The following is a 26840-nucleotide window of genomic DNA, read 5'->3' on the forward strand; positions in this document are numbered from 1 at the left end:
ATCTTAACTCAAGACCAGTAGTGAGAAATGAAAAGGTTATATAGATTAGCTAGCTGTCACAGAATACATGGTGGCCTACAAAAAAGTGAAAACTGATTGATTAGAGTGATAGGAATTATTTGTATCTTTCATCTCCTTTTTCCAGTAACATAATAGGTAATTGCCATACCCATACATTATAAAGCATACACTATCCCACACACTGAGCTGTAAAGTTTTTAAAATGTGGGAAGGAAGTGCTGAGGAAGTTTACATTGTTTGGGTTGTAGGTTTTTGGTTTTTTGTTTTGTTTTGTGATTTAAGAGACAGTTTTTCTCTGCCACTCAGGCTGGAGTGCAATGACACCATCATAGCTCACTGCAGCCTTAGACTCCTGGCCTCAAGGGATCTTCCCACCGCCACCTCTTGACTAGCTGGGATTATAGGCGCAGCTGCCATGCCTGGCATTTTTTGTGATCAGATCCTCAACTTCTGAATTACAGCCATTCACTTTAAAATGCAGCTTGACAAATTGTAACCAAAATTTTATAAGATAACCAAGTATTAAAATTTGGTAAGGCATCCATTATTACATATTCTTAAAGGAACCAAACTAGTGTACAGTGTTGTAGCTTCTATTTTTGGTAAAAATAATCATATCAAGACATTCTGAGGCTCGGGCCTGTGGCTCAAGCAGCTAAGGCGCCAGCCACATACACCTGAGTTGGCAGGTTCGAATCCAGCCTGGACCCGCCAAACAACAATGACGGCTGCAACTAAAAAATAGCCAGGTGTTGTGGCCGGCACCTGTAGTCTTAGCTACTTGGGAGGCTGAGGCAGGAGACTTGCTTGAGCCCAGGAGTTGGAGGTTGCTGTGAGCTGTGATGTCACAGCACTCTACCCAGGGGGACAGCTTGAGGCTCTGTCTCAAAAAAAAAAAAAAAAGACATTTTGAAATAAACATGGAAGACTAATTTTCCATCAAGCAAGGTGGGATTCTCAATGTTTCTGTTTCATATTTTGATTATTTTGGAAATAAACTCTATTCATGGAAATAGTACATAAAAGTGTTGTGTGAGTGATGTATATAGAGACTTAATTCCTCAATAATAGATGTATTAGTACTTTAAAAATACAAACTCCTTATATTATCTATACTAGATCAAACTAGGACTAGCAAATATTACTTTAGTTTTCTGTATATATTCAATTTTAACCTACTTTTCTGTTCTTTTAGGCAAAAGACTGGTTTAAAAGAATTAGAGTTTTTGAAAAAACTTAACGATGCTGATCCTGATGACAAATTTCATTGTCTGCGACTCTTCAGACACTTTTACCACAAGCAGCATCTCTGTCTTGTGTTTGAGCCTCTCAGGTACAATGCCAAAACCTATGCATTAAACTAAAAATTTAGCTTCTTGGTCTCTACCAACTTCATTTTGGATAAATGCTATGACAGATTTTGGGGGTATTGATTTGTTTTTTTCCATTCAGCTCTCATGTTTAACTTTTAAGAGCTAGCTTTCTGAAGTATGTTGACATTGGTGACTGTATTATCAGGCCCCAAGCTCATGTAGCCTATAGGTCAATAGAGAGATTTTCTTAAAATTAAATACTTCAAGGAAGGATTAAGCCAGAATGTAAAGAAAGGACAGTGGCAAGGTAAAAATACAATTTTCACTTTCAACAATATGACTTTGTTATTGTGCTTTCAAATGTAATCCCATTCTAAAATCAAAATAGAAATTTTGCCATGTATATCTTTATTTCTACTTTCTTTGAAAATAAATTTTATTGGGGAATTGTGTTAAGGTAATTTGATATGCTCTCATTTTAGTGTAAAGTAATTTATCAGATGTTGGAGGTGCAAATTCATAAGCAGAATATTTTCATTATTTATCATATTTTGCACTTGAGGTTACTTTATGCTAGAAAGTATGCATTTTGCATTTTAACTTCTATTTTTTTCTCTGTCCCAAAGTATGAATTTACGAGAGGTGTTAAAAAAATATGGTAAGGATGTTGGTCTTCATATTAAAGCTGTAAGATCCTATAGTCAACAGTTGTTCCTGGCATTGAAACTCCTTAAAAGATGCAATATTCTACATGCAGATATCAAGCCAGACAATATCCTGGTAAGTCAAACATCTAGGCTACTCTGTACACCTATACCACTTTTTATTGGCAATGTGATGATTACCATATTGTTCCAGAAATGACATCTTAGGAACATAATTCAGTGTATGTATTAACCATTTCAAATGACTTTACTCATGTTTACCTTTTTTGGAAATTGGGCCATGAACTTTTATAGAAAAGTTTGAAGGAGGAGGAAGTGGGCCATTTTTTCTTTTGATTTATTCAAAATATGCATAAACCCAAAGAATGCTTTACTATAGTAATAATGTGTAGGCTCAGGTATCTGAAAAAATGCTGCATGTTGTTATTGCTGCTTTGAACTAAGGAATGTCGACACTTTTTTCCCTCCGGAATTTTATGGACTGATGGAATTAGGGACATTAAAGGGAATTACCTACTCTTAAACAAAAGTAGAGAGTTGAGTTGAGTTGGGTTCCTGGGGCCCAAACCCAGTAAATGTCAGTTGTTAAATATTATATTGAAAGACATCCCTTTTGAAGTCTTAACATCTCATACTTACAAGTTTTGGTATAATACTATATAGATTTTAAATGTTTATTTGAGATTTGGAAATAACTTCACATAGTGGTGTGATTAATGCGCACGCACACTCCTCTCCCTGCAACTGTTCGTTTACCATGTTCTGTGGTGGTCACAGTTGGGGGCATGTTCATAATTTGGAAAATTCCTAGCTCATCTGCCTGGAACCTACTTGTTCTCCATTGCATTAAATGGATGCCTTGTATCAGTTCTCCTACAACTGATGCTTGTTGAGAGAGATTCTGAGGAAAAGCTAAGCATGTTAAGTCTCCTTTATTGGAAGATATTTGAACTATAAAAAATAAATTCTTTAAAAGATTCTGGTCTCATTAAAGTTTAAGGACTCTTAATTACTAAGTTTTTTAGTTTATATTTCTGTTTTCTTTTTTGTTAATAACTTAAAATATTTCCTTCCAGACCACCATGTTAATATTGACTGAAGCACATTCCATTTTTATGTTTGAGTTTATATTGCATTGTTTATCTAATATAACGTAGAAGAGCTGAGTAATTACATTGAAGTGACAGGTTCATTATAATGAATTGTAGAATTGCCTAGCCAACTTCACAGTTGATTTTTTACTTCATTTTTTTCTTTAATTTTAGAATATATTTTCCATATCAAAGAATGTATAAAACATGTACAGTTTAAAATGTAATTATACAATGAACATCTTTATAACCATTGTGACAGAGAATGAGACACTTGCCAGTGTCTTAGAAGCTCTTTTTAAAACTGCTTTTTTCCTTGAATTAATGCAAAACCCATAACAGATTTCAGAAACTGTTTCCCCTTCTTCCTGTGGAAGTAAACAATAAACCATGGAGACAGGTGGAAAGCCCAAGCCTTTGATTTTAGCCATCATTGTGGTAGAAGTCCTTCCCACATTCCTCATGGAGGGAGTACAATTTAAATAGTAAACTAAAGTGCATACACGAGTATGGACACCCTGCTAATTATTAAGGCATTTCAGCCAGTCTAAGAGTTTCAATGATAGATTCTAATTTTAAAATGATTGCAGGTGTTCTCTCTTAATAACAAAACTGTATCTCTTTAAGTAGTTACATTCAACTTATACTGTTAAAAGAGCTTTTCCGTTTTAAGCTAACCTTATTTCCTGATTCCCAAGTTGAATAGAATTGGTAATCAGTGTGGCAGTTAAAAATTATCATTTCTGTTATTAGTGGAATTCTTTGTATATCATTGTAATGTAATAGTCCCATTTGTAACACTGACCAAACTTTATCATATCCCTATGCAGAATGCTTAGGGCTGTTTAAAGTATTGTGTTTCTTTGGGGTGGGAATAGTAGGCCAAGTTCAAGTCCCAACTCGGAATTTGTGTGTGTCTCTTTTGAAGGGGGGAAGGGACTCTGGAATATGAATTATCTTCACTTGTTAATCCTGAACATGCTTCTGACTCATGAGTGGCAGCAGTCATGGGAGCAACTCCAGCCTTTCTCAGCAGATGTCACTGTTACTGTGTATGTTGAAGTATTTACAAAGGAAAAAAAGAAACAAATGACTAATATAGGGTTCATGTTTATCATCAGTTTTGCCAGATGTATTTAACATTTTCTTGACTAATACCTTCTTTATATTTAAGGGATTCAATAATTTTTAGACTTGAAGTGATTGCTAAATTTGGGAATCTAGAACCTTCGGATGAAGAATGTTTTTGTCTGAATTTAATCTGAATCATCCTGCTTTCATTGCCGTTATAATTTTTGGCATCTGAAAGTTAACTTAGGTCTGATTCCTTATTAATAAAACTTGACTTTATGCAGGTTTTCAGGGCATTTTTAGAAGATTGCTACATGAAGTTACATTTATCTCTCACTACCCCACCCTTTAAAAAATGTTATAAAAATTAAACTTACTTGGTATTATCTTACATTTCCTCATTGAAAAAAGTTTACTAATTGCAATCAAATATTTGATAGCTTTTACTCTTTCATAAGTAGGAAACTGAATTAAACAAATAGAAGAGGAATTTTAAAATGAGGGGCTTTGTTCTCATTGTTGGCTTCTCAGAACCAATTATTTTTATTTATTTGTCTTAATTATTCCTGGTATGAATTAAAAAAAATTTTTAAATGTTTTTCAGGTTAATGAATCAAAAACTATTTTAAAGCTTTGTGATTTTGGGTCAGCATCACATGTTGCGGATAACGACATAACACCTTATCTTGTCAGTAGATTTTATCGTGCTCCTGAAATCAGTAAGTTTCTTAAAATATTCTTTGACCTAGGCCATCATATGTGGTGGAAGCAGTATATTTAATGTCTAAGCACTGTTTTCCATCATGCTTCAGCAGCTGCACAAGTTCATTCATGAGAAAGGGAACCATAGCAAGTTCATCCTCCTCAGGTGGAATGAAGGTAGTTGTGACAGGAGTCTTGATCATGTCGGGCAGGAGTAGCAAAACAGTTGTGGAAAATCTTCGACTTTAGAAGACTGCTCTTGATTATTCAAGGTCTGATTATCACATTTATAGATTGTGTGGGACCTTTGTTTTTTCTCTTGCTTGTTGCCTTGGTTTAGGCTGATTAGCACTTCACCAAAAGGTGAAATGAAAAAAAGAGAAGAAAGGTGTATTTTTTTTTTAAGCTCTTCAATTTCTGCCCAATACTCCCGTTTTTAAAGTTTGAGTCTCTTATTAAGAATTAGTGGGAAAGAACATGAAACTAATCACCAAACTAAGGTATTGAAATTGTGGTTATCCTCTATACTAAGTCAGTCCCCCATGAATGGAAATAAAAATAATAGTCATTTTATCCTCATATTACAGCTTTTCATTTTGCTTTCAGTTATAGGTAAAAGCTATGACTATGGTATAGATATGTGGTCTGTAGGTTGTACCTTATATGAACTCTATACTGGAAAAATTTTATTTCCTGGCAAAACCAATAACCATATGTTGAAGCTCGCAATGGATCTCAAGGGAAAGATGCCAAATAAGGTAGGACATTAACGTGAGCTTATTTTTTCAAGGTCTTACTGCTTCATAAACTGATGGACTGCTGACACTTGCTCACCACTAGTGAGCTACAAAGCAAATTTTGAGAGGCACATAGATGGCTACCAAGATTTCTTAGCTTTTTTCCCCATTTCTGGTGTTTAAATTAGTGTTTCTAATCACCCAAGATCTATCAAAAGAGAATCAGAGAACTTTGTCAGTGATGGGCAGAGAAGCAACAGTTTTCTTGGGTGTATAAACTTGTTGGTAAAAGTTGCAAATTTGGAAGGTGGAGTGAAAAAAAGATGCATATCAGGTGTGTTAAAATGTAAGGGATACTTTATGGTCAGAGAATGAAAAGATGAATATTGGATATTGTGAGAGGAACTTGATGACAATCACTTTATTAAAGATTGGAGGTTATTAGGAAAGAAGGGTACCAAGAAAATTCATTTGATATGATACCTTTCTGACTCACCTGCTGCTTCAGCTAATGATGCCAGTTTGTTTAACAGGAAGCAAGAATTTAGGTGTTCATTAAAATATCTGAGAGCCATTATCTTAAGTTTTAAGATTGCAGCTTACTTGCTGAATTTCTTATTTTTCTCCTTGTAGGTCAGAAAGCCATTATGACTTTCAGATACTGTCCAAGTTAATGTTGAACTTGTTTAGAGTAAGTTATACACAGAAATTAGCTATGTTGCTATTTGGCTTAATGAAGTCTGACCTGTGTCATGTCAGTGCTGTTTTTGGAACGTGTATAAAATACCATTCGGTTTTCTGACTACTCAGAGAAAAGACCTCAGTATTTTTACTAAGAACAAATGATTTTGTATTTATTTCCAGTTTTACATAGTGAAAGCAGAATTCAGTAAAATAATTGGCTTTTAAGCTATTGCTTCAGAAAATATTACTTCATGCTATTCCATAATTACTGGTACAGCGTTTTTATTAACTTTTCCAAAGGTGTGTAGAAAAGTACTGAAAGCAAAGGAATCTGAGGTCAAACAAACTCAGAGAGACTAAATATGTTGTGTAACTTACTATGTATTAAATTGTTAATAGACCTGTTTCATGATAGTTCAAACCTCAGGTTTTTCTGTTTTGCTTTGTAGATGATTCGTAAAGGTGTATTTAAAGACCAACATTTTGATCAAAATTTGAACTTCATGTACATAGAAGTTGATAAAGTAACAGAGAGGGTAAGTCAGTTTAAATATGCTACATTAAATAGTTATTTTATCATTAATGAACTGAGTACTAGATGGCATTAGGAGCTGTGAATTAAAAAAAGAGAACAAAGTAATTCCGTTTTTGCTATTGGCCAGTTCCTTAATAAAATAATAAATTATGAAAAAGATGAAAGGATTTTTAAAATGTTTTTCTAGTATGATGAATTTGATTTTATTATAGGTTATATTTAGGCCCTCATCCCCAGTCCCTTGGATTACTTTCTTCTGTCTTCCTATGTGTCTTTTGTACTGATGCTGGAGTGATTTTTTTTTTGTTTAGTTAATTAATTTATCTTTTTGAGACAGAGTCTCACTATGTCGCCCTCAGTAGAGTGCTGTTGTGTCAAAGCTCACAGCAACCTCCAACTCTTAAGTGATTCTCTTGCCTTAGCCTCCCAAGTAGCTGGGACTGCAGGCACCCGCCACAATGCCTGGCTATTTTTTGGTTGTAGTTGTCACTGTTTGGCACCCCTGGCCTGTGCTCAAACCCGCGACCTTCTGTGTATAGGGCTAGCGCCCTAGCCATTGAGCTACAGGCACCGAGCCTTTTTTCTTTTTAAACATCTCTGATGATACTATTCTTTGTGCTTAAAACTCTTCATTGACTCCTTATTATGTATAAGATATATTTAAGTACTTAGGAATGAAAGACCAGGTTCTTCATGATAAACTGCCTTCAGCAGTTTCCCCTTCTCTCAGTGTGCTCAGTAAACCCCCCACACTTGAGCAGAAAACATGCTGGTTCAAACTTCTCTGCCTTTGTTTATTCATTCTCTGCACTACCTAAGTCCCTAAAAAATTTACGAACTTCAAGCCTCAGCTGAAATATACTTCTGTATGAGTCTTTCTAAAACCTCCAGTTTGAAGTAATGATTTTCTTGTTTTTGTCACCTTATAACCATGTGTCCCTGACTTTGTCAGAGCATTTAACCCTTCAGAGCATTGACTTGTTACATGTTTGTCTTTTACCACTTCAGGTTAGGGATAGGGAAGGTACAGTTCACACAGCAAGTGCTTACTGTTTTCATTACTAACGTGGGGTTGACCTTTTCCATTCTAGTCTTTTCATTGCTTCTTGATAAAATGTAGAGGATAGAGGAAGTCACATAAAAATTTTTAGTGAGTAGATGATGATAGAGAATCACACATCGCTTAATGACTGGGAGCAATGCGTTTAGGGGATTTAATCATTGTGTGAACATTATGTGGTATACTTAGACAAACATAGATGGTAGGCAGTCTGCTGTACACGTAGGGTCTATTGTATGGTCTATTGCTCCTAGGCTGCAGATTTGTATAGCATGTTACTATACTGAATACTGTAGGCAGTTGTAATATATGGTAAATATTTTTGTCTCTAATAGACACACAGAACAGGTATAGGTAAAATGTAGTATTCTACTCTTACAAGACCACTTGTCTATATGCAGTCTGTTCTTGCTTTATTATTAAGCAGCAGGCACATGACTGTGTTATCGATTTTTATGTATACTTTATTTTTGATAGACTCAGAAACAGTCTGATTTAAGTTATATATGTTTAGTAACTTATTTAGAGATATGCATTTTAAAAATTATTTTTAGGAGAAAGTTACTGTTATGAGCACCATTAATCCAACTAAGGACCTGTTGGCTGACTTGATTGGGTGCCAGCGACTTCCTGAAGACCAACGTAAAAAAGTACACCAGCTAAAGGACTTGTTGGACCAGATCCTAATGTTGGACCCAGCTAAACGAATTAGCATCAACCAGGCCCTACAGCATGCCTTCATTCAGGAAAAAATTTAAACGAGATGAAGAAACTCCAAGGGTTTAAGTAATTAAATACAAAGACTGAAGAAATTTCACAGCAGTTTATTAATGTATATAAACTTATAAATATTTCTCCAGCAAATTTGAGGAAGCATGATATATTTGAATTAACACCAAGGGTGATAATTTCTTTTAGAAATGTTAGCTAATCTGTTTTGTGTCTTATGTGAAATTTCACTGTAGAACTGTTTTAATTGCCAAGGCTGCACAAAATTACAGTGCTAATGTATATGATTGCAGTTCACATAAAAGACAAAAGCATCTGTTAAAAAATGAGTAGTAATACTGGGTGGTTGATTTGTTTTTAGCAGACTTGGCTTCATTTTGGTCTTCAGATAAAATGGCCAGCATAAATGCTGTTTATATTCACGTTTTCCTAGGTGTGTGTGTGCAGGCCACAGCAGCATGCCCTTGGTGTAGTCAGTGCCGAAAGGGGTCTGTTCCTTCTTGAGCCTGCCTGCAGGGATGGTCTCCTCTTTTAAAGCAGGTTGTGTACAACATTCAGTACACTGAAGGTAAGCTAACCCATCAACATCACTGGTGTTTTAAGATGTTATTTTATTGGAACAATTGACAAATGAGGGATAATAGCTTTGTGGCAGAATTTCCTGCATGTGTGATAACTGATCTTGTTTTATTTTTTGGCATTGCAACTGTGGCATAGTTACAATTTCTGTTCTGTTCATCACATTTAAAATTTAAAAGAGTACGCGCTTGATGGATAGAGCGCCTTCAGTGTACTGTTTCTTATTAACTTTACTTTTTTTAAATCAACTTGCTATAGACTTTATATACATTTTGTTAAATACAGTTCTTAGTGACATAGACAATACGTAGTTTTCATTTACTAATTACAAATGTTGAGGCCCAATTCTAAAAGTCCTCATATTTAAAAGTTAGATAGACAACATAATGAAATTTTTAACTATTTGTATGTCATTTTGAAAGTGTACTGCTTTATGGTAAAAGTGTTTTTCATTTGTTCATTGTTTTCATTATTTGTGATCATGTTGTCTTTCAATACAGGCATAAACCTTCCACTCTTGAACAAAGCAGCTGCTTTTTAAAAGCGGTAATTGCTTCTTTACCTTTTATTTCTTTTGTAAATGAAGCTTTTCTTTAAGAATGTGACTTTAAGGTGTTGTCTATTGCATAAAACAGTTGACACTCACTTATTGTAAAGTGAAGATTGTTCTACTGCATGTGAAGTGGACCATGCAGATTTCTGTATGTTCTCAGTATGCATCACTAGATAATAAAGTCTTTTGTGAACAAGGCATTTGTAGCCATTTTTAAAAGTTTTTGTCTTCAGTGCTGGTAAGTCAGGTAAACCATAAATAATAGTTAAAAGCTACCTTTAATTTTTTTCCTGAAAGTCTTTAATTGAAAGTATTATTTGTTAAAGATGTAAACCTAGCCAAAAGTTTATCATTTTATTAATAATTAGGATACTAATTATTTCATCAAAAATCCTACAAATTTTGTCAGTTTTCAGTGTAGTGAGATTATTCCTGTAGGTTATGGGATATAATTCAGGATTTAACTAATGTTTCTGCTATTTTCTCACTTTTCCTTTTGATGGTGCGGAAAGAGAAAAAGGAAAACGGGGCACAGGCCATTCAACGCCTTCTCCAAGGGGTCTGATTTGCTGAGACACCAGCTTCACCTTCTTAACAAGGTTATTTCTGACAGCATGTGTAGATAAACATTTAGCAACAATTTTAAAACAAAATCGTGTAAATCAGCTTGGTTTTGCAACACAGAGGAATTTCTATTTTTAACATGATAGAAGAGCATTTTCAGAAGTATATGTACTCTTTTCTGTTTGGGGGTGAATTAAATGCTTGTCTCCCTGAGTAATATGGAAAATAATCAAATTTTAGGGGCTTAAATTATATTTTTAAATTGTAAATGGGATTTTTTTATTCACCCAGGCACCTAATTACAACAAGCATGCACATTTTGGTGCATTCAAGAATGGAAAATCAGAATAGCAGCATTCTTCTGGTGGGTTTTGCTCCATTTAAAGACATGAAATGAACTACAGCCAGGAAGGTGATAGATGATATAAATAACCCAACTCTGAGCCTACACCCCGTCTCTTCATGGTTTAGACTTACTAAAATAAATACAAGGTGATTTTCATCTTCAGGTAGAGTGAAGCCTTTTAAAGAAGGCATCACAGGTGCAGCTTTTCCACCTTAATGAAATGGGTAGTGATTTTTCCCACCATTATTTATTTTGGTGATAATATGCTGCATATTCAAGCCTGTTGTAGTTACTTTTCACTCAGATAGTTAAACATTTTGATGCTTCTTAATGATAATATGTCTTTATTTTAATGTAATTTTAAGTAAGTTAACTTCCACTAGAAACAGTTCATCATATGCCTTCAAAACTATTACCTATTCTTTAAAAAACAAAGTTGCTTGTTACTTGTTCTTTGTGTTTTAGGTGCAGCTCAGTGGAAGATGATGACAACCAGAAGACATGAGCTAAGGTTTCTGTTCTATAAAAGATTAAAAAACAAAAAAGAATCCTTCATTTAGTTTTTGTCTAATTTTTTTAGTTTTCAGCATTATGATTTGGGTTTCATTAGTGTTTGGTATTTAGAATAATAGTGCTATTGTGGTGTTCATCTGTTAAGTGCCTGTTTTATCATACTTTCTGCCTCTACCCTAATTCTTCCTCTAAAACAAAAATAGTGGTCAAATTTAGTGATACACATGTAGAAGGCTCTTAGATGGTGAAATTCCATAAAACACATGGTTGTCAAAATTGGATCTTAAGGATTATTAGAAAAACAGCAACCACCAAAATAGCATATATCTAACAGTAATCTTCAGCTTTAGGTAGATGTAGAAGAAACTTGAATTTTAGTAACACTGTTTAACTCTTGTAATACGTATTCTCCAACTTACCTATTACTGACCTTGTTTTTAGCAAATGCTTCAATCTCAAAGTACACAAAATATTCAGAACTACTGTCAGTTTTTCGAAATGAGAAAGGTGATACTGTAAGATTTTTTTTTTACATCCCCAAATTTAGCATTTCTCGACTTAATCTATTTAAAAGAACTCTATAAAACATGTTATATACATGTATATATTTGTATTAGAATTTGTAATTTTGCTAAGGCAGAAATTTGGAACTCTGCAAAAGGCCTCTGTTAGATTGAGGTCATTTAGTGAATGATACTTCTTAATAAACCTGCATTCATGATTCAGAGTGGTTATAGTTTTCAAGTACATTGACCTATCATTAAGGTTTTTTCTTTGTTACACTTCATAGAAAAAATGATAGCAAGGCTTGAGGGTTCGTAAGAGTCTTAGGCATAGTTCTCAAAGATGTTACAGTTCTAGGGTTGGTAGAATAGTTGAGATCTGGAAAGCATATACATTTTACATGGCACTAGAACTTCTTGAAGGTCAGAAGAAATGAGGTCAGAATATTGAGCTTAGTATTTATAGTTATCCTTTAAATCCTTATTAATAACATCCTGTTTCTTTATTCCTCAATAGTAGTCTCATTTCACTTTCTGTCAAAATAATTTTGTTTTAAAATCCAATTTTTATCTTACTATTATAATTATCACCTTTCCTTACAAAAATAAGTACTCAGGACACTTGTACATTCTATAATGTCTTATGGTATGTAGGTAGATGTAGTGAAATGTAATACTCTCAGTGTAGTTCCATATTTTCATTCTTCCTATGTTGTACCTATATTTTATCATCATTTTTAAGGAGAGCTCTAGCTGTGTATGAGTAAAAATAAAATCTCTGAAAACAAGGGAATCACATATATTAAGATTTAGGCAGTTTAAGAATGCCCTTTTTAATACTAGAGATAGGAAAGAAGCCATATATTCAAATGTGTAATTTCCTTCCTTTAGTTACAATGACTCATCACCAATTTGGCTTCATAAATGTGTTTCTTCTTAATAGTATCCCAGTTCCAGCTTATATTCAACATGAGTTTTATTCTCCTTCTAGATGGAGTGTCCTCCTTATAGAACTGTTCGCAACAAATTCATTTCTTTATATGTCAATAATGTACATTAAATTAGCTTTAAAATGTTCTCCAGTTACATTGTTAGCCAGTATTACGACATCCTTAATTTTTCTTTTCCTTCTGTATATAGGGTAAGGTACTATTCTTCTGAAGAACTTTTCCATTTAGTGATCAAGATAATGAAAGCTGATCTCTGAAAATGCTCAGATGTGTATCCTAATTGTTCATAATATCATGTGAATTGTAACTTGCATTTTAGCAGTGCATGTTCCCAGTCACAACTTATTGGGACACTTAATAAAATATGCCTATTGTTACTATATTGTCTCCTGGTTTTATCTTTGCTTGAGTTTGGATTTTCCTCACAAACATCATAACATGTTCAAATCACTAGGTGCAGAACAAGGGTAATGTTATATTAATGTTGCTGTTATGTATGTTTCTGCTTTGGTTTTCCTAGTAATGGAAACATAATAGGTGATGAGCTAACTCCCTCTTTTATAATAGTATGAATTGATTCATTGTCCATATGAAGCCTGACAAATCTTGGATTTTTATCCTAAATCTGCCCGTTAATTTTCTCTTTCAAGGAAATGTTTTGGGCTTTTAAAAACAGTGAATAAAGTAACAGCAACAGGGAAGTTATGTGGCTGTAAAGGGGTCAGAGCATCTGGTTTTATAGAATCCTGCTAGGATTGGAGGATAGGGGCTCAGAGCATCTGGTTTTACAGAATACTCTCACCCCAGCTAGAGCTAACCCCAACTCAGTGGCAAGTAAAGGCTAGTCTTGTTCAGTCCTGACTTTAAAAGAATAGGTCAGATTATTGGCTGGCCTTGTTAAGGCCTTAGTTGTAATTTGGGGGGGGGGGCCTATATAATCATCTAAAGTGCCCATGAGGTCATTGTAACTGGTCCATTCTAAGGAAAATAGTATGTAGAGCAGTGACTTTCAACCACTGCTGTGAGAGGATCTTAGATGTGCCATGACAAATTTTAAAGATCATTAATTATAATTATTTTCAAAGGAAGTTAAAAGCACATTTTTTTTTAACCAAAGTAAGTGTGCCACGGAAGTTTAACTATAAGCTTCAAGTGTGCTGTGAGATAAAGGTTGAACACCACTGATAGAGTGTATTGGTTGAGGACCTTGAAAGTCAGACTTGACCTCACAAAGACCCAACAAGGGACTCAGAATGTATTACTGGAGAGCTAAACGTACGAAAGTTAAGGGCAAACCAAGTTAATCTAAATTTTCCTGAACAGAATTTGTGTGTATTAAACTCCAGGTGTTTTTGTTCTTCAAAGATAATGGTAGAAGTTGGGTTCATTTTTCCCATTTCCCCCCCTCAGTGGTGACCTCTACTTTTCATTGAACCAAGTCTTTTCCTATGTTTATTTACAGGGTAAAGTTGAGATGGTACATCTCTAATCTCTACAAACTTCCCACTTCTGGTTGCTTTCCCATCTCCTATGCCTGTCAGTGCTGGCCTGCACGGAAATTCAGGGTTTGTGTTACTTATACTACGTCCTCGTACTTGGCAAGAAGCAGGACATTAATTTGTTAGGAATTATTTCTGTACTTTGAGTAAATTAGTTCAGCGGCAGCTCATTCTTGAACTTGTCTGCTTTCCTGCGTCATTCTTATCTCCCTGCTGTGTTTTTTTGAGTATCTGCTATACGCCGGATACTTTTGCACCTAGGTCATTTAATCAAGTGATTGTGAGATGAAAGCTACTCTCCAAATCAGAAAAGGTGAAGCACAGAGTGGTTAAGCAGACTTGCCAAAGGTGTTAGATCTGTTAAGTGGCAGACACTGGATTCAAATGAGACGTTCTGGTGGTAGAGCTGTCACTTCTAACCACTGTGTCATGCATAACAATGATAAAAATCCCTTAGTCATAATCTTAAAAATTAGGGGTATCTTCTACCTGCCCAGATACAGTAGTGAACAAAGCAGGCATACCCCTTTTGAAGGTTTTTACAAATAAAAATAACCATAGAAGTGGGGTGGGGGGATCTAGATTGGTAAGGAAGCTTGAATTGAATGGTTTACAAAGGGCTGGTAAAAACTAAGGGTCAGCACAATTTAAAAGGCATTGCAAGAGGGAGGTGCCTGTAGCTCAAAGTAGGGTGCCAGCCCCATATGCCGGAGGTGGTGGGTTCAAACCCAGCCCTGGCTAAAAACTGCAAAAAAAAAAAAAAAAGGAATTGCAAGAATGAGATTAAAAGTAGTTGATGGGAAGGAAACAGGTCACTGAGTTGGAATTGAGTGAAAATGTAAATCTGTGTTTTGTATTACAGTTTTATAAAAAGGATATACCACTTTGAATTAATGAGTATAATTCCATTATACTAAGGGAATCAATGGAACCATTGACCAATATTCTAATGCTGTGTTCTAGAATACTTTTTGAAATTAATTTAAAAATTAAGCATGCTGTGACCTGTTTCTAAAAAAACAATTTGACCCTTTTTCTAAAGTAGAAAAGAGCTACAGCTGCTTTCTTCAACATGTATTTGAATTAACCCTTAATTCATCTCATACCATCCCATAAATATTCCAACTCATTTGGGGATATGTTACATAGAAACTTAATAGGGGCTGTGTGTGGGGTTGGGTGGAGAGAGGTTATTTGGTACCTTTGGATAATATTTGAAGTCTTAATCATGTTATTTTTAAATGTTTAAAAAATTAATTTGAATTTACCAACTATCCATTAAAACTAAAGCACAATGTATCCCAAAATGTCCAAACCTCTGATCTACATATGTTGCCTCAAGTCAAAATTTTACTTTTCAAAGTGTGATCCAAGAACCACCTGCATTAAAACCATGTGGAATGTTGCTTATGATGTGTGTCAATGGGTCCCACTTCCTAAGATTTTGTTCAGTAGGCCTGCAAATAGAAGCCAGGACTCTTTCATTTCTTTCTCTGATTCTTAGATGCAGTAAAGTTTGTCAATCAGGTAGTTTCCCTTTTGCACCTGTTAATGAGTTATGCTTTAGCTATTTGAGAGTTTCAAACCAGGGTTAAGACTTAGAAACTTCAAAGTTCAGTAATGTGAGATTTGGGCTGCTCTGTGGACAATGATCTTACCCAATTTTTCACTTGGATAAGCTATCAGGTCTGAATGGAAGAAGATTATTTCATGCCCAACCCTACAGTTGGGGCACCAAAGAGAACTGATCGTCCTGTCATGCATGAGACAAAGAAAGGCCCGGGAAATGGAAAGTTTTAAGACTCTGGGAGGAGAAGGTCTTTATTTAACAGAGTAACTCGAGCTTTTAAGGGGAAGCAAATGCCCAAAGGCTAGGTCAAAATTTGTGGAGACAGGGAGAGGAAAAAAGGTACCAGAGTGATTAATACTTTAAAAATCTCGATAGAGGTAACTGTAACACTTGTGAATATAAAATAAGACACAGTAAAAAAATAACTACAGCAGCAATAAGTCAGTTACGCCATTTATCAATGATGGAATTATATTGGGAAACACTATAAAAAAAAAACAATCTTTTGAATAGTTTACTAAGTAAAACATTTCTTTGAAACATAACATGCAAAAGATTGTCAAATATGTCAGTATAGCAGCCCTTGGATTTATAGACAGTGGTGATTTTCACAAGTTCCACTCCCATATCATATCAAGCAATTGTTTTGTGTGATTTTTTGGTTTCTTTAATACTTTCATCTCAGAATAATGACCTATAGCTTAGCTGAGCTTCTTAGAATAGATTTGCTCACACTGAGATGTATCAAAGAGGTTATTTTTGGTCAATGGGTGAGTACTTATCCTTAGTAATAAATGAAGGTGACAAACAGTTTAACTTCTGAATATAGAATGGTCTATTCAACACTATATTTTTTCGGTAGAGTTTCTTTTTGGTCCTTGGTCCTTTAATTTCTTCCTTTAGACTGTCAGGAAAGGATAGAGGTACAGGTGAAACTGGTATTGGAGACCTCGGTGGCAGACATCTTGTTGAGACCATTTTAACTAGTGATTGAGTTGTTTGGGCAGTAGTAGGCTTGGATGAGAGTTCTTGACATGGACTTAAAATGGAACTTTTGGGATTCTTAAAATCATCGTAAGTTGCAATCAGTTGTTTTGTTGTGGATGAACTTTTTAGAGATGGTGGTCTAGAATCCCATTTATATTTGGCAGCATTGCTCCAATTCCATTTTAAAGTATTTTGTTCCAGCTTGCAAGAACCAGAATTTTTTCTTTTTTCTCGACTTTTGTCTATACAAGCCGTCTGAAGACTCAAAGAGTCGGAAAGTTTTGGCTGTCTCACTTTTGATATAGTCTTGGAGGAAGAGGGTCGTTCAGTAACTGCTGGAGCACAGAAAGTAGATTGTAATCTTGGCCTCTCTTTTTGTATAGTCATATGTTGTAATCTTTCTAGTTCCAGTAAACGAGTTATCAAGTTTTCAATAGAGTTTTCTGGAGGTTCCACTGTCGCTTTCCAATTTTCAGATTTTGAGAGGGCTAACTTGTGCAAGTCCAGAGAATTTAAAGGAGGAGGGAGAAAATCAGGGTATGGAAATACTTCATTGGGTTCCTCAGTGAAAGATTCTTCAACGTTTTCTATTGTTTCTGGCTTTAAGTTCAGGTCCATCTTCTTAAAATAGCTAAGTAAAGTATCACTTGCTTTCTCATTTTCTGATAAATCACTTTCATCTGTTAAATTTTCTTCCACACTACTGTTTCCATATTTCAAATTCCAATTTGGAGCAGATAAAGTTTCACCATTGTTGTTTTCTGTAGTTGAACATGAATTAATATGAAGCTCATTTCTGTTCTTAAAGTCTCCATCAGCATAGGGCCAGCAGAGACCTAATGAAACTGGCAATCCAAGATCAGGACCAGCTTGCTTATCAGTTGAAGCACTTGTCAATGAGTGGTTCAAAGTAAAAACCCTTACAGGATTACTGGTTACCTTTAAGCCAGTTTCCAGTGAAGATTTTTTGAATTCCCTTTAAAAAATAATTTAATTAATGAATGGTTTGTTGACTAGAACTTAAATGCTATTAAAATATGATTAAGTAACCTTTATCAAATCAGTTAATGTTTACTTCCCAAAGGCATATGTGTAGCTATCTAACAACAATATATTCATTTCAAGATGTCCTCTAATTACACATTAATTATTTAAATTTTGTTAGTATAGATTCAAATATTAACTAGGTATCCTTTTGGGCAAGCACAGGTGACTAGATGATGATACCTAGATACAAGGTTAAAAGTGGCTAACTATATCTATTTGCCTATATTATACATGTATGTGCAATTATAGTGTCTGAAAATGAAGCTGTCTAACTCAAACTCAAGTTACAGTGAAGTGTTTGTTAACCCAGAATTAGATAAAAGGAAACTTGTAAAGAATGTAGTTAGATTATTTAACAAAGCCTTCTGTTTGCCACTGTGATTTTTTAACTAAGAAAAGGAAGCAGGGCAGCACCTGTGGCTCAGTGGGTGGTGCGCCCAACGCATATACTGAGGGTGGTGGGTTCAAACACAGCCCCAGCCAAGCTGCAACAAAAAGATAGCTAGGCATAATGGTGGGCGCCTGTAGTCCCAGCTACTTGAGAGGCTGAGGCAAGAGAATTGCCTAAGCCCAGGAGTTGGAGGTTGCTGTGAGCTGTGTGACGCCATGGCACTCTACTGAGAGTGACAAAGTGAGACTCTGTCTCTACCAAAAAAGAAAAATAAAGGGAAGCAAACAACATATATCAAAACTTACCACAGATACAGTTCCAAGTAATTTTCATCTAATGGGCCTCTTCTATTTTAAGAATAATTCTTCCAAAAATTCTATCAAAATTAAACTGTAAAAATGTCAGGCCACAGAATACAAAATTTTTTAGATTTAAGAAAACTTGAAATATTGACATTGAAAGATTTCATGTATTAGTTGACATATAGTCTTGATATCTTCTAACTTCCTTTAAGGCCACTTTACAATAAAGATAAAAGTAATCTAAAAGGGTTCTGAAAAATACTTTCATTTACAGAAAATGATAAAAATGTATTCATTTAGCTAAATACTAGGTGTACCTTGCCTTCTAAAAACCACAGGAAAATCACCTTAAATTTACAATTGTTAGTAGACACAAGTCCACACAGTATAGTAAAACCACATGGACTCCAGAGGCAGAAGGCCTAGGCTTGAACCCCTGTGCCACAGGTGAGTGGGCAAAATGGAAATGATAATGCCTACCTCGGAGGTCGTCTGAGAAGTGAGACAATTTATACATATACACTTTAAGTTATAATTACTTTTATTCTTTTTACTTGATTATATATTGAAGAGAAAAAAAATTTTTTTTTGAGACAATGGGGTCTCCCTCTATCACCCAGGCTGGAGTACAGGGGCATAATCATACCAACCCTCCCACCTCAGCTTCCTAAGTAGCTGGGACTACAGGCATGCACCACCAGGCCTGGCTACTTTTTTTTTTTTTTTTAAGAGATGGGGGTCTCACTATGTTGCCCAGGCTGGTCTTAAAATCCCTGGCCTCTAGTGATCTTCCCACTTTAGCTTTCTGTGTAATTGGCATTACAGGTGTGTACTGCTGCACCTAGCTGAGAAAAATCTTAATAAAATACTTCACTGATTCCAAACTTCCATCTTCTGCAACATTATTAAGCAAGCCTACCTAATGTTACCTGCAAATACTTATCAAACACATTGTTTTATTTAGTCCTTACAACAACCTCATGAGACAGGTGCTTTTATCTTTCACCTTTTACAGATAAGAAAACTGAGGTAGAGAGTGGCAAAGTTCCCACATCTATTAAGTGATAAAGCTGGGATTTGAAGGGTGGTAGAATCCCATGCCTTTGATCCTACCCACTAAATTCTACTGAATCAATTTATATTTGCTTCTCTGCTACAATGATGAAATTTGTTCACTTCATTAGACCTCTTATCTTAAAATCCTTGTTCCCAGCTGAGTTCTGTCACAAAGAAATACCCTTTCCTGTCCCCCTCAGGGCATTAGTCACTGTGATTTCTTTTAGCATTTCTTGGTTTCTCCCTTGTATTTTAAGATAAGGTGAGCTTTACCCTAGGTCTCAAGGAGGAAAAATCCTCTGGCTAATAGATAGCTGCTATCAAGTGAACTCTATTGCTAAAAATAGATAAAGTAAAGGCCTGGAACTCAGGATCCATGACACAAAGCAGTGTTTATTTAATAAGTATTATTAATTTTCAAATGCTAGTAATCTATATTTTCAAGAGGCATTCTAGTTTGTTCTAATGTACAATAAAGTTTAAAAACCAAAAAGTAAGAAACCAAACCTAGGTAAGGCCTATAGTGGCTATGGGCATGGACCAAGCTTTTAAGGCCTGATTCTACCATTGTTAATTGGTGTCGCTTTGGACAAGTTACTTGCCACCATGCTTTAATGTCCTCATCTGTAAAACAGGATGATGATAACAGTACCTACTTTATAAGACTGGTGTGAGAATTAAGTTAATACACATAAGCAATTAAATAGTTCCTGGCATATGGAACAGTAGTTTAAATAGTTCCTTTCCCTTCAACAAGTCTAAACTCTACCCATCTTAACCTTCACTGTAAGGGCACAGTAAATCCTTATCTCTTACCCACTCTGATTATCTTGTTCTGTCTGCAGCCACTTCCTAGCTTAGGGCGAATTTCTATTGTTTTCCATTATTCACACACAATAATTTTTCTCCTGCCTGTTTGTATCCTCCTTGTATTTTGAGTTAAGTTAGCTGTATTTAAATTTATTTCAGTAATTTAGGGTTTTACAAAAATAAATATTCTCTTACTTGTTCTCCATAGTACTTCCTTCAGTAAGAGGATAACTCCATAACTGAAATATCCCTTGTTTACTATTCTGAGAATAGAAAATTCATTAACAATATTTTAATAACTATAAATGATTTAAAGATAGTATTTTATCAGTATGATGAATAAAATCCCACTTGTCTTGTGAACAAGCTCTGACAAATTAAGTTCCAGAATCAGTTACTTTATTGGAATTTCTAAATGGATCTATAAAGCAGCAGAAGACACTTAAATTTAAGCACAGTATATTTCTGTTCCCCATTCTCATTCTAACCAAGGCATATAAAGTCCAACGATATTCCCTTCATACATATGGAAATCATTTGTTTCTACTGATTTCAACAGGAATCAGTTATATTAATTAGATTATGCTGATCTAATTAATGGTGTTAATCTAATTAATATGATCTATTATAAATACCAAGTAACCAGGGCTAATGAGCTTTGAATATCATTAATAGTTTTTATTTTATAGTTGTGTTTTCTATTTTGATCAAAAAAGGTATATAAAAAGATTCATTTTCCACTACTTCAAAATAAGATATTAACCATTCCAACTGCTTCAAGACATCCTGAGTGCTCAGACTACTTCCCCTTTGGCAATGACTATAAAAGACTATATTCACTAATGTACAATAAAGTTTAAAAACCAAAAAGTAAGAACCAAACCTAGTGTCAATTACCATTTATAGTATTGTTATCTTGAAAACACCTATTATAACAAAATATTAATTCAAGGACAAATTGGTAGCCCTGTGAAATAGTAAAGACTTGTTTGAAAATTCTACAGAAATGAAACTTAGGGTTAACTTTGAGGAAGAAAAGTTTTTCAAGAACATACATATACTTTTAAAACAGTATGTTTTGTGAATAATTTAAAACCAAATATTTATCCTTACCTTGTTAATTTTGCCTGAAAGAATGTGCATGAAAAAAATGACAATTAATAGTTACATAAAACTGGTTATAGTCAAGACAAATCCCCTTTAATATGGGTGATTATTCCAGTATAAATATGCACATCTAGGATTTCTTACCACCTGCTGCACTATCTCGTCCAGGTGGGAGGTTTTTATTTTCAGAAACTGGTACTTCTGAATCCAAATTCCAGTGAGATAAGTTCTAAAACAATATTTTTTTTAGGATAAACTTTAACATTAAGAAAACTTAAAAAGTTCAAATACATATTTTTACGTGTTCTTTGGGTAAAGTATGACAAAAGGCACAAAGCTTCGTGACCCCCTCTCCCTCATTATAAGAATTTAGAATATGATCAGCATCTTTGAAGGGAATATAATTTGCTCTTATCAAACCATTATTAACTTGATAATACCTATTATTCAGGAAATAGACTTTTATAATAATTTGTGCTTTCATTCTCATTTTGGCAAAAATAATGATACAGGATTTGAAAATTGATTTTTAAAATGTATTCTAATGAAATGTCCTCTTCAGTGTGTCCCTGCTACACAAGGGCACATTCATCCAGTCTGCTGTATCTGAGTACTAGATCTGACAGCCTATAAAAGTCTTTCCATTGATCACAGAAAATCTCTAATCCTTACATTATGTTTGACACTAACTAGCCCACTACTTATTCTAGATTCCAGATGTTGAGAAACACTTGGGAAAGACTCAAAAGAAAGCTAAAAAATGAATGAAAGGGAAAGGTACTAATTTTTACTGAGTATTTATGTTTCACACATTGTGTAGAATTGTATAGGAGGAAAATGTAAGATGGCTGTCAGGAAGGATTGTAATTTATTCGGGAAAATGAAAAGTTAAAAAGATGATTAGTTTATATGAAAGTAATTTCTTTTTTGGAAACAAAGTCTTATTTTGTCACCCTTGATAGAGTGCTGTGGCATCACAGCTCACAGTAATCTCAAGCTCCTGGGCTCAAGTGATTCTCTTGCCTCAGCTTCCCAATTAGCTGGGACTACAGGTGCCGACCACAACACCTGGCTATTTTTTGTTGCACTTGTCATTGTTGTCTAGCAGGCCCAGCCTGGGTTCAAACCCACCAGTCTTGGTGTATATGGCTGGCGCTGTAACCACTGTGCTACAGGCGCCAAGCCTGAAAGTAATTCATCTCTACATTAATACAGCATGGGGATTTAATTTACCCATAAAGAATAGCAAGGGTATCTCCTAATAGCAAGGGTAGTCCAACATTAGAAGTGACACCTTTTTCTGGAGGCTTTTGAATAATAAAATTGATTAAATTGATTCTCTCCTCTCTGGAATAATATGTATCAGGTTTAATCTATACACTATAATCACCAGGGGGAGGTTTTTAGAAATAATAGTTGCAAAAAAACAAAATACTACAGATTCAGTGGGATGAAGATGAGGTCTAGTTAATTGTAGTTTTCACCCTCTCAATGGATTCTCAAGCTTCTTTCAGCTGTGTGATCCTGGCACACTAATGTACTAAATATACATGTAAAAGAAATATCCTTATATTAAAATAGGAAAGTAAAGTTGATGAAAACTGTCCTGTTGAAATTATACAATTAAAACAATCAAATTTGTCAACTGGTAAGGAAGGCTAGTCAGCTAGTTAGCAAATTTCTTAACAGTTGGGACTTGATTGTAATTTTTGATATCCCACCTTTACTAATATTTTTCATAAAGTATGTGCAAGAAAATAAAAAAGCACTGCCTGATTGATAACAGGGTGCCATCTTTAACAAAGCCCATTTGCAACTAGAAATGTTTTGAGATTTTTCGGAAAAGCTGGCTAACTTCCCCTTTGTTAAAAGTAACAGAAATTTTCCATTTGCTATTCAAGAGTTTGCAAGAGGAAAACTCAGGACAAACTGCTCACAAAGCAAAAGCAGCAAGGGTTATCACTATAGTAAGACTCACTAATAGGGGCTGCTGACCAAATGTTTAAGTTCAAGGGCATCCGCCATACCTCATGAGAAATGTTTGACACACGCAGGTTGGTGCTACAGTTCTCACCATTTCTTCTCCCCATTTTGTTGTAGCTGCTTCTCTGCTTCCTTAAAATCCTATACAGGTTGTAAGAACAGGCACATTTATGGATAAAGGTCAACATTTATGAAAAAGAAAGCATGTTATCTTAGAGGGGTACAGGTGAATCTTTCTAAGAGTAGAATGTGAACATTTTAAAGCAATAACTGAGAAAATGACATGAAGGCTGTGTTGACCAGTTTGATGGAAGTATTTCAGATTGCATGTGAAAACCCCACACTGTACCCCAGAAGTGCATTAATGTACATAGTTACCATTCAATAAAAAAAAAAAAAATAAAAAAAAAAAAAAGAAAAAGAAAGCATGAGCTTTGACTTCCTAACTAAAGAAGGTTAAGAAAATGCTTAAGCTGAAGAGGAACTTCAGGAGGGCATGGCAGGTGACAACATGAAATCAACCAGAAACAAGCAGCAAGCCAGACCAAAAAAGAACACAGACAAAAGTACATTGGAAGATTTAACTGACAATAGATTAGGAAATTAAGGTCCAGAGGTGAGGAAAGAGATAGCAGCTAAGAGGATGAAATACATGTTGGAAAAAATAGGGTGAATTATCTGGAACTTATAAAACAGGGCCATGAATCTTGTTTTAATCATTCAAAACAAGTGCTCCAGTTGAAAGCAGGGTTAATCTTAAATAATGGCACAGCAAGCACTCCATGCATGTTTCAGAAAACAAAAGGGTCCAAGGGACCAAACTATATTTTCCACACCAAACTACTATGATGCCTAAAACACTCACCACCATAAGGTAAAAGTATTAGAGAACTAACTATAGGACAAGCAGTAAAGGATTGAGGTATGGCTATCTGGAAAGAATCACAAATTAAAGCCACAGCAGTAATCAGTGTATTTGCTAATCATTTACAATTTATTGTCTCCTGAAGAGAAAGGTGTATCCTGAAGAAAGACGAGACATAGTTCAAGATTTGATCCACCTGCTGTATGTATGCCAGGCACTGGGTTTGAATGTAGGAGGAAGGAGATTGCCGGTTAGGTGGCGATGCCTGATGCCACCCTGGTGTGTGCCATGGAGGAGGGCGCCAGGAGACTGGAATAGGCCACGGTTCCTGGAGGAGGGGCCTGGAGACAAGGAGGCCTTCGTGACTGCGTGCAGGGAAATGAGGCCGAAGGGCTGGAGAGGGTGGGTGCCAGGCCCACGTGAGAGTGGACCCCCTTTCCCTCCAGGGCGGTGGCGGCCTCGCTGGGAAGCCCAGCCCACGGGCCGCAGGTGGGGACTCGCGAACCTTACCCTACGGCTCCACAGGCCCACGTGTCCTCCCGGGCGTCCTCTCCGAGGGCGCTGCCGCCCCGAGGCCGGAGCCCCTCCGCGTGCGGGGCGAACGGCTTGGCTGGCGCCGTCTCCGACTCAGCCTTCCTGCAGCGGACGGACAAAGAGGGCAGCGAGCGGTGTCCAGCCGCCGGCGCGGCGCCCTCAGCCGTGAAGGGCCTGTGCGGCCCGCGGGCCCGGGCCCCGGCCGGGGCCGGGGCCGGGGCCGGGCCCCGGGCCCAGACCGGGCCCAGAGAGGCCAGCCTCGCCCGGGGCTGTGGCTCCGCGGGCTTCCCCACCGGCCAGGTCGCCGGGCAACGACTGGAGAGCAGGGGCGCCCGGGGCGGCCCCGCGTTCCACCCGGTCCACCGGTATTCCGGGGCTACGGGTCCGTCGGTGGTCGCCCAGGCTCGGATCCTCTGAGGGATCATCCGGCCGCGGAGCCCTCGGGACGCACGACGCTGCCGGGCCGAGCACCCAATCTCGGGTTCTGCCCTTGCTCCCTGCCGGGCCCCCTCAGGGGCTGCTCTGCCCACTCGGCCATCGCGGGGTGGAGGGGCGCCCCGGGCTCCCCGCGCAAAGGCCTGAGCCTCCCCGGGCCTTCTCGCAGCTCCTCCTGCTTTCCCCAAGGCTTCCCGGGCCTCCTTGTGGTTCCTTGGCCTTCTAAGGCCCCCAGACTTTCTTGGGCCTTTCAGGGCCTTCTGAGCTGAAGGCTCCAAGTGGCAGCCAGTAGGCCTGTGGTATCCAGGGCTTGGCCCTTGGGCCTCCCCTCCATTGCCGGTTCCAATAAAGCCGGAAGGTTTGTCCTGCACATCTCTAGACTGACCACATAGAAACATGCATATATGTGTAAAGTTTTAACTGTGCTTATTATATATAACTTAGTAAATAATTAAAATGGAAGAACGGTATACCTGCTAAAAGCAAGCCCACCTCCGGTCACTTTCAGATCAGTCATCGGTCTTATAATGGAAAGAACAAATTTTATTCTTTGCTGATCTGGGATACATTTATATCGCGGGAGCCCCATTTTGTACCCCCTAATGCATGGAATCTGTACAGTTCCATTAAATAAGTGGAAAGAAAGGGAAAGGATATACCTCTCTATATAGCTCCACCTCCCACATCAGTTTGATATAGAGAAAAACTTAAAACTGGTTATGTATGTAAGTACAGTAAATGAATACTGAAAATGTCAGTTATAGTTTTTCTAATAAAGCATTGACATCAAAGAAGAAATTTTTTCAATCTTTTGCTGGTGATACCCTCATGTTCTGTCAGGTTGAACACCCAGCTCTAAATTCAAACCCCAAAACATTTCAATAAGCATCCAAATACACTGGTTCTTAACATTTAGGGTAGAGTTTTTCAAGCTTTTTAATCTCATGGCACACTTGAACCTATAGTTAAACTTACGCAGAACACTTAAATTATGTTGATCAAAAAAAAAAAAAAAAAAAGAACATGCTTACTGTGCTTTGAACTTCTTTTGAAAATAATTAATCATCTTTAAAATCATGGCACACTTAAAATCTTCTCAGGGCACACCAGTGTGCGACGGCACCCCAGTTGAAAATCACTGATCTAAGGGTTTGGGTTCCCATGTCCCTTTGAGAATCTTCCCACATATTCACTAACTGTTGAACACAATTTCAATGGTTTCTCTGATTTTTAACACCCGGCTCCTGTCTCCTGTATTTCTATTTTCCCTTCAGAAAGGCCTTCCCTTTAAAGAAGCCCTTTCCCACACACCTTACTCTATTTCATGACTTTATTTACTTTTTTTTTTGTGCAGTTTGTGGCCGGGGCTGGGTTTGAACCTGCCACCTCTGGCAGATAGGGTTGGCTCCCTACTCCTTTGAGCCACAGGTGCCACCGGACTTTATTTACTTTTTTATACTCTTTTATAGTTTTGATTGTTAATCTTACCTCTTGTCTGTTTTTTTTTTTTCCTTGCCTGTCTCTCCCCAGTAAAATATAAAACTATGGGACTAGGGCCTTGCCTGTCTAGTTCATTACTGTATCCTCATCATTTGAAAATTGTTCTGGTCTCTCTGGTTAAAATAGCTGTGATCGGCT

The 26840-nt window shown here is 36.5% G+C and overlaps 2 protein-coding genes across 13 annotated transcripts in view; one reads left to right on the top strand and one right to left on the bottom strand.

The window, feature by feature from the left end:
* The window catches only part of PRPF4B (pre-mRNA processing factor 4B), a 36984-nt gene extending 25775 nt beyond the window's left edge, over positions 1 to 11209 (top strand). The window contains exons 10-20 of one of the 12 annotated variants that reach the window (XM_023512304.1): positions 1217 to 1354; positions 1961 to 2114; positions 4766 to 4880; positions 5470 to 5621; positions 6734 to 6820; positions 8434 to 8711; positions 9042 to 9176; positions 9688 to 9733; positions 10253 to 10339; positions 10596 to 10668; positions 11116 to 11205. In XM_023512304.1, the coding sequence (XP_023368072.1) occupies positions 1217 to 1354; positions 1961 to 2114; positions 4766 to 4880; positions 5470 to 5621; positions 6734 to 6820; positions 8434 to 8637 (850 nt within the window). In that variant the 3' untranslated portion in view covers positions 8638 to 8711; positions 9042 to 9176; positions 9688 to 9733; ... (1 more) ...; positions 10596 to 10668; positions 11116 to 11205. The other 11 variants (XM_023512305.1, XM_023512301.1, XM_023512300.1 and 8 more) reach the window with 11 other exon arrangements.
* A 5228-nt stretch (positions 11210 to 16437) lies between these two features.
* FAM217A (family with sequence similarity 217 member A) lies at positions 16438 to 23475 on the bottom strand. Its single transcript, XM_003788282.2, is given in 6 exon segments — positions 16438 to 17648; positions 20474 to 20546; positions 20624 to 20699; positions 21392 to 21405; positions 21530 to 21614; positions 23413 to 23475. Coding segments are annotated over 6 exon segments (1521 nt in total). The 3' UTR covers position 16438.
* Positions 23476 to 26840: the final 3365 nt, after the last annotated feature.

Source organism: Otolemur garnettii, unplaced genomic scaffold, assembly GCF_000181295.1.
Source record: "Otolemur garnettii isolate 467f Iridium unplaced genomic scaffold, OtoGar3 scaffold00026, whole genome shotgun sequence".
In the NCBI taxonomy this organism is placed as follows: Eukaryota; Metazoa; Chordata; class Mammalia; order Primates; family Galagidae; genus Otolemur; species Otolemur garnettii.